The 10,632-nt window shown below is 38.3% G+C and overlaps 2 protein-coding genes across 2 annotated transcripts; one reads left to right on the top strand and one right to left on the bottom strand.

The window, feature by feature from the left end:
* Positions 1-319: 319 nt before the first annotated feature.
* Positions 320-1,567, bottom strand: LOC106988642 (keratin-associated protein 13-1-like). The gene has a single exon (XM_015087110.3). It carries the CDS (start codon positions 1,505-1,507, stop codon positions 1,001-1,003), a length of 507 nt encoding a protein of 168 aa, XP_014942596.1. The 5' UTR covers positions 1,508-1,567; the 3' UTR covers positions 320-1,000.
* A 3,433-nt stretch (positions 1,568-5,000) lies between these two features.
* On the top strand, positions 5,001-5,840 carry LOC106988643 (keratin-associated protein 15-1). Its single transcript, XM_015087111.3, has one exon. The coding sequence runs from the start codon at positions 5,081-5,083 to the stop codon at positions 5,531-5,533; it is 453 nt and encodes a 150-aa protein (XP_014942597.1). The 5' UTR covers positions 5,001-5,080; the 3' UTR covers positions 5,534-5,840.
* Positions 5,841-10,632: the final 4,792 nt, after the last annotated feature.

The following is a 10,632-nucleotide window of genomic DNA, read 5'->3' as shown; positions in this document are numbered from 1 at the left end:
AATATATGTCTAGGGGCACCTGGGTGGCTCAGTCAGTTGAGAGTCCGACTTCGACTCAGGTCATGATCTCATGGTCTGTGGGTTCGAGCCCTGCGTCGGGCTCTGTGCTGACAGCTCAGAGCCTGGAGCCTGCTTCCGATCCTGTGTCTCCCTCTCTGTCTGCCTCTCCCTCATTCTCACTTTGTCTCACTCTGTCTCTCAAAAATAAATAAATGTAAAAAAATTTTCAATAAAAATATATGTCTAGATTTTATCATGTGAAGATATGGAGTAGACATTAAAGATGAAATCATTTATTTCAAACCAAAAAGACAGTTGATGATTTGACTTAAAAAAATGTTTATTTATTTTGACAGAGAGAGAGAGCGAGCATGAGAGAAGGCGAGGGGCAGAGAGAAAGGGAGAGAGAATCCCAAGCAGGCTCTGCACTGTCTGCATAGAGCCTGACATGGGGCTCGAACTCACACCCTGTGAGACCATGACCCGAGCTGAAATCAAGAGTCTGATGCTTACTCAAGCCATCTAGGTGCCCTGATGACTTTACTTGCTAAAGTAAAAAAAATTTAAATGATAAACACAAATATCAGAAATATCCATTCAGATGTTTAAAAGTAGTTTTGAAGACACAGAGTAAACAAGTAATATGAAAATCTTATATGTGAAGGTCATATAATATATATTTTATTTAAACTTACATTTTTCCATTTTGTAAAATTTGAAACAAATGCACTAGAAGAAATAACTAGTTGATATTAAGAAAGAAACATGCCTCAGTACTACATCTATATAACTACAAGAAAACTGCTTCGACATCTTTCTTCAATGAATGTATTTTCCAATTACTGGAATTCAAGTTATTTCTAATCCATAATAGGTAACAGTATAAGTCAAATTTGTAAGCTAATGATAGGACAGGAGATCAATAGGCCACACGGATCTTGATATAGTAGTTATTTCGTTAAATTTCTAGACATAGGAGGTATTATGTTCAAACATAAGATTAGTAGAAGCCAGATCCACAGGTTGGTTGGTAAAAAGCAGACTGGCAACTTCTAGAAGAGAAGGACATTGGACGATAAAAGCTCGATCTACAACTCAGGGATGAAAAAGCATTGGGACCACACCCCATTGATTGGAAACCACTGGATCCAAAGCCCAGAAAGGGAGAGCCATAACCAAAAGATTGAAAGCCATTGGAGCCAAAGTCCAGAGACCCAGAATACGTTGTCTGGCAGGGACTGTAGAACATGGAGGTCCTTGGTCGGTAGCAGGACGTCTGGCAGGGGCTGGACACCAGGTAGGATGTCCGGAAGCCGGTGGGGTCACAGCAGGTCTCCTGACAGCCGCTGTAGAGAGAGGAGCCCAGCTGGCAGCTGCTGGGAGAGCGGAGATTAGTGCTGAAGAACAGGTTGTTGGGGTAGAGAGATCCACAGGAAGATCCTGGGTAGCGCAGGAACCCCCCAAGGGACTGAGAGGAGATGTTTCCAGAGCAGCAATTGTGGGACATGGTGACAGGAGATGTGCTTTACAGCAAGATTCTGAGTTTGAATGTCACATCTTGGACTGGGGCACTTATATACCCTTATCATTGGGTGTGCCGTTTGCATGACACATAAAAACAGGTTACCTTCTGCTTTTAATTGAATTGAAAAGATCATCACAATCAAACGCATGTAGTTTTTGTGGTTTTACAACTGGAAAGCACAGTAATGTTTGTGGCTCGAAATTCAGGTAATAGCGTTGAATCTTCAAAGCTATTAGTCATCTTCCTCTACCAAAGGTCACCCAGCAGATCACTCAGAGAACTGCTTTAGAGGTAGACAGTGTCTGGGAGGAGGAAGGCTGGCTTAATTAAAAATAATTGATACCCCTTTCACAATCTGCCTCAAATTGTTGCCATCTGGATGGCAAAGTTGCTAACTAACTGATCTATTCATAGTCATTTCTTTTAAACAAAAACATACATTGATTGTTGCCAAGCAAGTTTCCTTAATGAATGGTATCATCAGGAAGCAGCAATGGTAATATGCAAGATGTATGAGGATTTTTTAAAAGTCAGATCTCAATTTGAATGGCTTCAGTGAAATATTAACTGAGATTCCCTTATTTCAGGGAACTGAGGAATTCAGGGTTTGCTTAAAGTGTATGAAAACTAATAAGAGTCAATCTTGGGGGCGCCTGGGTGGTTCAGTCAGTTGAATGTCGGACTCTTGATTTCGGCTCAGGTCATGATCTCACAGTTCATAGGATCGAGCCCTGTGTCAGGCTCTGCACTGACAGCATGGAGCCTGCTTGGGATTCTCTCTCTCTCTCTCTCTCTCTCTCTCTCTCTCTCTGTGTGTGTGTGTGTGTGTGTGTGTGTGTGTCTCTGCCCTCCCCCACCTGCTCCCTCTCCCTCTTTCTAAATAAACTTTTATATATATATATATATATATACATATATATATATGTATATATATATGTATATATATATATATCAATCTTAGTTTTTCTTTCTTGTGTGTGTATGTGTGTATGTGTGTGTTTACTGTGGTATGAATTAAATATTATAAATTGCTTTATGCTATTTTGGAATGTTAGAGGTGATTCATCTAAGATTGCTGAAAAAGCACTAAAAAACCAAAACGTGGCAAAAATGCCCAATGTATTTCTATCTTTAATCAGAAGTAGTGTTGATCATTAAAAAAAAAAAACAAAAAACTCCCCAGACTCTGGAAAATGTTCTTGTTCTAAAGAAAGTTTATAAGGTAATTGCCTTGAAGTATTGGACCAAAGGAGCCATCTTAAGGAGATTCTTCCTTGCCTCAGAAAGCAACATACATCACTTTGACTTAAATTGTTTTCAGGTGTTTCTGACAAGCATTACAAAATTTCTAAAATAATGGTCATATTTTTTCTTGTTCTATGACTCATATTCCACCTCAATGTAGTAGGGTAATGAAGATTGATACCTTGAGGAAGTAGAGAGATTGAGAAAGTTTATCTTCCTGTGGCTTCTGTGCTGTTTGATTTGTTCATTTCACCGTACAGCATTTCCCCTCCACTTCTGAACAAAAGTGTTGGAGTGAAAAAACCTCCATTTTGTGGAAGTAAGAATGTAAAAAAATTCCCTAATACGTGACTTATAGAATATTCTTCCACAGAAACAGCTTATATAAGAGCAGATGACATCCAAAAGCAAATTCGATTTAGGTGAGTTGAATACACGGATGTTTTGGTGTTCCATATTTTTGTTTTTGTTTTTATTTTTGTTTTTGAGACGAGAGAGAAAGATTGTCAGCGGGGGAGGGGCAGATGGAGAGAGAGAATCTTAAGAAGTCTCCACGCTCAGCATAGAGCCTGCCACAAGGCTCGTTCTCACAACTCTGGGATCATGACCTGAGCTGAAATCAAGAGTTGGATGCTCAACTGACTGAGTCACCCAGGCACCCCAATGTTCAATATTTTATACACAAATAAAATAGGAAGGTTTGGAATATAGTAGAATGCTTTCTGCTATTCATAATTAAGAAGCCTAATAAATAAGATTTGCTTATTTTAGAAAGAGGACAAACTATGTTGGGTAATATATGAAACATTCTTGAAAACCAATTCATCTACTCAAAAAGTTCAGACCCATGAAGTCTACAATTTGGAAGGGAGGTTAACAGTTATCTCCAGTCCTCTACCAGGTTGGATTCCTATTGACAACATGCTGATAAGCTATTCCCAGTGCCCTCAAGATGGAAATCTCATTACCTACAACAGTGGCTTGTCTTAGATTTTTAGCTGAATCTTACCTTAAAGCTTCCACCTAGTAATCTCAGTTCTTTCTAGAATGAGTCTCAGCTCATTTCCACTCGACAACATTTCAATTTTTGAAGATGGGCATCCTAGGAGGTTTGCCCATTCCCACAGGATATTTTAAGCCATTTCCTATAACCATGCACTACTCCACTTGCAGTCAATGATGACCTTGGCCGGAGAGTCTAGAAAGATACTAATGATGCTAATCCTCTGGGCAGAATCCAAGGCATTCATTCTGAATTTCACATTATTGTCTTTTCTGATTTCCCCCACCCCATTTCAATTTGTAAAAGTCATTTGTAACTATGAATTCTTCAAACATTTGTTATTTCTTTGAAGTCTACATAGGGTAGACACTTTCCTATTTTCTTGATTTCCTTTACCTTCTATAGTAAAATTCCCACCCTATGAGAGGAAACTACGAGACTAAAAGACCCATTTTTTTATGTGTAGTGCTTATTCTCTCGTTTTCAATCACATCAACACCACCAAAAAATTACTTAAACTTTATAGGGGTGAAGAGTTTTTGACAATTTATCGGTGACTCTAACAGGAAGCAAGTCAACTTCAGGGCAAGGATTCCCCGACTTCAGTATTTTTACAATGTAATCTTCAAAGTACTCCTGCAGATATTAGACCCTCTATTTTTAAATCAAATACTTATACACACAAAAGCAGCTTGGGCACTTGTGTTGTAGGAAAACCAAAATCCAAATGTGTAGGATATTCATTTAGCTTTTCCATCAATTAGGAGTGCATAGGGGTTTATTTCTTCTATAAGGGCCACAAGATTTGGGATAGGAAACAGAGAGTAAGGATTTTGTTGTTGTTATTGTTGTTCTCAATTGGGTTCCTAAACTTGGAACAAAATAAATATCCCCTCCAGCCTACAAAGCACTTTTTTGAGAACTTTAAACATGGCAAATTTCTCACTGTGTTACCCATTCGATACAATATCTTGAGGGTAGATGAATAAAACACCAATCTTAAAGGGACACTTACCATACAATTACATTCATCTACCCAAGCCAGGTGAATGAGAGGTGACATTTTTACCTCATGAACAATCGCTTTGAAAAACTAATGAGATTCTTTCATTTAAAAGTCTGTGTTCATAAAAAAGGGCTTTGATGGTTAATGGATTTCATTTTGACTGGAGCCTAATTAAGCATTCTTATTAAAAAGGGCACATGCTACCACCCCATTGCTAGGGTATATAATAAGGTTCTAGTAGGAGGTAACAGTCACACTCACCAAACCTCTCTGCAACTCAGCTGAACTCAGAACTCCCAACATGCACTACAACCGCAGTTCTGGAAGCTTCTCCTCCAGCTCTCTTGGAGGTTACCTGGGGCACCCCGTTTCCACCTATGACTCTTTCTACCCCAGCAATGCAGTCTACTCTCCCAGCACCTGCCAGCTGGGCTCCTCTCTCTTTGGTGGCTGCCAGGAGACCTACTGTGAGCCCACCAGCTGCTGGACATCCTGTACCGGGGCCAGATCCTACCAGACATCCTGCTTCTGTCCAAAGAATTCCATCTTCTTCGGACCCTGCCAAACAAATTATGCTGGATCTCTGGGATGTGGAAACATTGGCCTTGGGTCTTTTGGTTATGGGAGCACTGGTTTCCAATCTCTGGGCTGTGGGTCCAGCTTCTGTCGTCCAACTTTTTTTTCTTCCAGGAGTTGCCAGTCAACTTGTAACCAACCAGCTTTTAGCTCTCGCTTTTTTAGGTCAGCTTACTGAATATCCCCCATTATCTCATGGTTATGTTTGTACCTTATGAAGTGTTAACATGCAGCTTGTCCAGTATCTGCAATCACTGACCATCTCCTTCAGCAGGACTTGCCATCACAGTCCTCCCAGAAGTGTGTGATTCACTGTGGACAAAGTGACCTTTTTTTCTAAATCAGACATATGAGATATATGTTGAAATTTCATTCTTATGTCAATGCCCAGAATCCCTTCTGTTACTTTCTTTCTAAGATTCTTCTCTTATTGTTATCTTAGAATTCTTTCACTTAAATTTCAAATAGAATTGGCATTTAAACAATTTTTAACGTTTATTTATTTTTGAGAGAGAGAGAGAGTGTGTGAGCGGAGGAGGTACAGAGAGAGAGGATGACACAGAGCTCGGAGCAGGCTCAGGCTCTGAGCTGTCAGCACAGAGCCCGACCCGGGACTCGAACTCACAGACTCATGGACCATGAGATCACGACCCGAGCCGAAGTCAGCCGCCCAACCGACTGAGCCACCCAGGCATCCCTAGAATTGGCATTTAAAATAAACTTTTTTTCTACCATGAATTATGGCATTCCATTTTTTTTATTCATATGGTACATGTATTGAATGCATCCCACACCTTTGACTGTCTTCATTAGGAAAGCATCTTTTTGTTTTGTTTTGTATTATCTGTTTCATATGACATAAGTTACTCAATAGGAAACAAGAAATTTAAAGCACAATTCAAATACATGTCATATATTGCATGTTAAAAGGTTTATTTCCCCTGGTAGGTGGATTTGTTCATCTGATTGCTTTAGAGAATTATTTTAGTCAGGCATTCGTTGAAAAAATATTTATTGATTTCTGATTATAGACAAGACATTGTTCTGAACAAAGGCCTAAATTCCCTGCCTTCATGAAGTTCACACACATACAATTCTAACTCACCATCATGCAGCAAGTGCAGTAATGGAGACAAAAAAATTTAAGTTTCAATAGTAATAAAACAAAAATGATTTCAAAAAACGTGAGTAAATCACACAAAACTCGTTACTGACAATCCAAAGAGTAAGTTACCACTTCATATAAAAAAATAAACAAATCTTGGGGTGTCTGGGTGGCTCAGTCAGTTAAGCGTCTGACTTTGGCTCAGGTCATGATCTCACAGTTCAGAGCCTAGAGCCTGCTTCAGATTCTGTGTCTTCTTCTCTCTCTGCCCCTACCTGGCTCATGCTCTATCTCTTTCTCAAAAACAAAAATTAACATTAAAAAATTAAAAAAAAAATAAACCTGGTTGCTGATCCAATGTGTTAGTTGTAGTCCTTTGATAAATAGATGCCAAATAGGGTTTGCCCTAAAAGGGATTTATTGGTGGGGCGCCTAGCTGGCTCAGTTAAGCATCTGACTCTTGATTTCAGCTCAGGTCATGATCTCACAGTTTGTGAGATGGAGTCCCAAGTCAGGCTCTGTGCTGACAGCATGGAGTCTGCTTGGGATCCTCTCTCTCCTCTTTCACTGCCCCTCCCCCCCTCAAAAAAATAATAATAATAAACATTAAACAAAATTAACTACCACGGTCTCCATTTTCTTGAAAATATGGGCTGACAGTACCTATCTCCTAAAATATATAGTTTAAATTCGTGCGCAAGACTTTAAGCAAGAGTAAATTAAAATTTTACTTATAAAGAATCTTCCTCTCAGTTTATAAAATTATGTTCATAGTTTTTTAAGATCATTTTCTCAGATTCTCATGTCTAATTTGTAAGAGAGATTTCCAGCAGTTTTGTGATGGCTCACTGGAATATTGAAACCTCTTAATACACATTTATGTGTATTCATAGGAATAATTTCTTTTCTGCTAATGATCACCCCACACTCTCCAGCATAGTACTACTAAAAACACAACTCAAGCCTAGCTTTGCACGTGAAACATATTAGGGCAGAGGGCAACGTTCGGAGAATTTATTTTCCACGATAATTGTTAATCTGTTTGCCCATCTTGTGCTATTTCGCATCATCATATTTCTCATGTTTGCTCTATTCGCTTACTTTGTCATGATCCCCCCCCCCTTTGGTCATGCCCTTCTTTTTCATTCTCTACCTTTTTGCTTTGTTTCTTGCACTTTAACCAAGCATTTACTGTCTCCGTGGTTTCCAGGGCTCTTGGCACTATTCACATTTGGGTTGGATCTTTCTTTGTTAGGATAGAGCTGTCTTGTGCATCGTAAGATGTTTAGCAGCATCCCTGGCCTCTTCCATTAGATTCCAGTAGCACTGCCTCTCCCACCTTCCCCACACACACCATACTTCTGTTGTGGCAACTGTATATGTCTCCAGACTTTGCCAATTGTCCTCTGGAGGCAAAAATATTCTTTTGTTTGGAACCTCTGATTTAGATGGGTATTTGGGACATGAGCTGCTTGGGATAGTTCTTAACGGTGAACACTGGACCTATCACCCAATTGGGATGGAGATAGGACAGTGAAAATGCAATATTGTATTGCTCCCTGCATGAATAAAGTATTATGGGCGAGGACTACTGAATAAATGCATGGATATTTCATAAATCTAAAATAATGTTGAGCTACTCACTTGTTAAATATTATTCCACTGTTGCAGATGAATGTAGTAATTGTGATGATGTTTATAATTTCAATGACTGGTTCAACTGCAATTAGAGGGGGGAAATGGCATTTTTTGTGATGAACTTCTCGGTTCCAGAACATCTAAGTTGTCTGTTAGGATCACACCCATCTTTTATCATCCTAGACCTAGAAGTAATAGCAAGACTTAGATTATCTTTTTACTTTCTTTCAGGTAATTAAGACCAATTGAGACCAATTTCTGGTTTATGGACTCTGCTTTAATACCTTTGGGTATTCTGAGAGCATTCTTCAGTTTGTCTGACCCATTATGTGCACTACACACACACACACACACACACACACACACACACACACAAAACAAAACACCTTCAATTCTTTTAATATCTACCAGAAGTGATGAAGCTGATCATAAGCTACATTTCTTCATTTTGAAGCTTTGGAGCAGATACCACGAGCTTTACTTTGTAAGTATCTCGACACCTCATTTCAGTTCATCATATGGGCACTTTACTGTCTAGGAACTTCTTCAGGTGTGTCTACCAAATATTTCATGCTAACAAGCATCTACTCAAAGAGATTCATATTTCAAATACAAGAAGACAAGTTCATTAAATAAATATTTATTTGTCCCTGCTACATGCCAGGGTTTATGCTAGGTCTTGGAGGGTGCAAGTTTAAGCAACAGTGTAATGGAATTGACACGCAGCTATCAACAACATTACAAACTAACTATAACTGTAGTTAGACTGACATAATCTCATGAGAAAAGAAATGAAGATCGGAGGACTTTTTCCAGAAAATGTAAAGCTCAGGTTGGGACTTAGAGGATAATGCATTTGGACAGGCAGAGAAAAATCACAGGAAAGAAAATAGGACAAGTTCAATGTGCAAAGCACTTGTTTGAGGAAGTTCAAGGGCCCTCCTTTTCCTTTTGCAAGTGGAAAAGAGCTTGAACCAGAAAGGTTATCTGGCCATGGATATCATGCTAACAAATTTATATTATGCTGCATAAGGAATTGGAGAACACTGGAAATTCCTGAGTAATAATTTTAGAATTTCCTTCTGTCACCTAAATTTAATATGCTTTGGGGGGATATAATTTAAAATGAGGATTTTCATTTGATTGTTTTAGTCAATATTTCATTTGCAATAGGATTTTTAGTTCACTTTTTCTTTTTTCATGTTTTGTTAGTAGAATCCTTCTGGTCAGGAAGGTACTGGAATTATTTTGTGGTTGTGGGCTATAACCTACTTTCCAACTCTTGCCAGCTTGTCTGAGAGGAGCCCTCATGACAGGGACGTTGTCTTCCACATAATTTGCTACTTTCAGAGTATTGTTTAATAAAATGTTAGCAATTGATCCATCCTTATACCTAAAAATAAAAATTAGCTATAAAAAATTGAAATCATTAGCCTATTAACTTTTATGTTATTGCTAAAAGCAGTGGTCAAAATTTTGTGGGTTTTTATTTTTAATAACGCATGCTATAGCAATATATTCTTATAACCCATGAAGCAACACAAAGAGTTGGATTGGGTATCTGGTTTTGTTTGTTTGTTCGTTTGCTTGTTTGTCTGTTTTTTTTAAGACATCTGAAGTACGAAGGAGTTTATTTGTCTCTAATCACACAGTCAGTAGTATATTATAAACTCAGTTCTACTTTTAAAACTCTATTTTAAAACCATGTAACCCACTACAAGGAGTAAAATAAATAAAAGAGTACGCATCCTGAGAATGGTGAACTGTCACAATCTTCTAGGTACTAAAGTAGTATATATTTTACTTATTAACATTATCTAAGCATTTGACATCAAGGAAATACTGAGCAGTACTTTTTCAAAGATCTTAGATATTGAAGTATTTAGTTATTAGCATTCTGTGCCACTAATAAATTGCATTTCTACAAATTTTTTCTCTGGAAAAGGCAAATGAATACTAAAAAAATATTCTAAAAGGATGTGGCAGGATATATGATGAAGTATTTAAGAATATTTTTTTGAGGGGTACGTGGGTGGCTCAGTCAGTTAAGCATCCAACTTTGGCTCAGGTCATGATCTCGCGGTTTGTGGATTCGAGACCCACATCGGGCTCTGTGTAGACAGCTCAGAGCCTGGAGCCTGCTTCGGATTCTGTGTCTCCCTCTCTCTCTGCCCCTCCCCTGTTTGCACTCTCTCTCTCAAAAACAAATACACAATAAAAAATTTTTTAAGAAGAATATTTATTTGAATAAGTAGAGCACAAATGGAGGAATGATAATAATAAAAAAGAAATAGAGTGGAGAAGTAGATGATATTGCATGCAACTGAAGAGAAATCCCACCTAGATTTACATCTCTGTGCAAAGACAGGAGTGTTCATGCAGAAGACATAAGCAAAGAGCAGCTTTTCTTGTATAAGATACAGTGCATTGTCTATAAACCCATTTGGCTACCACATTCTCATAATTACTAAAGTAGAGATTTCTAACTATTATGATATTGACTTAACTAATTGGATTTTACATAATTGTACAGG

Source organism: Acinonyx jubatus, chromosome C2 (genome assembly GCF_027475565.1).
Source record: "Acinonyx jubatus isolate Ajub_Pintada_27869175 chromosome C2, VMU_Ajub_asm_v1.0, whole genome shotgun sequence".
Classification (NCBI taxonomy): Eukaryota; Metazoa; Chordata; class Mammalia; order Carnivora; family Felidae; genus Acinonyx; species Acinonyx jubatus.
This window is presented reverse-complemented; position numbering and strand designations above follow the sequence as displayed.

Coding starts and splice junctions, on each gene's coding strand:
- LOC106988642 (XM_015087110.3), bottom strand. CDS start 1,507: ATGTCCCACAATTGCTGCTCTGGAAACATCTCCTCTCAGTCCCTTGGG.
- LOC106988643 (XM_015087111.3), top strand. CDS start 5,081: ATGCACTACAACCGCAGTTCTGGAAGCTTCTCCTCCAGCTCTCTTGGA.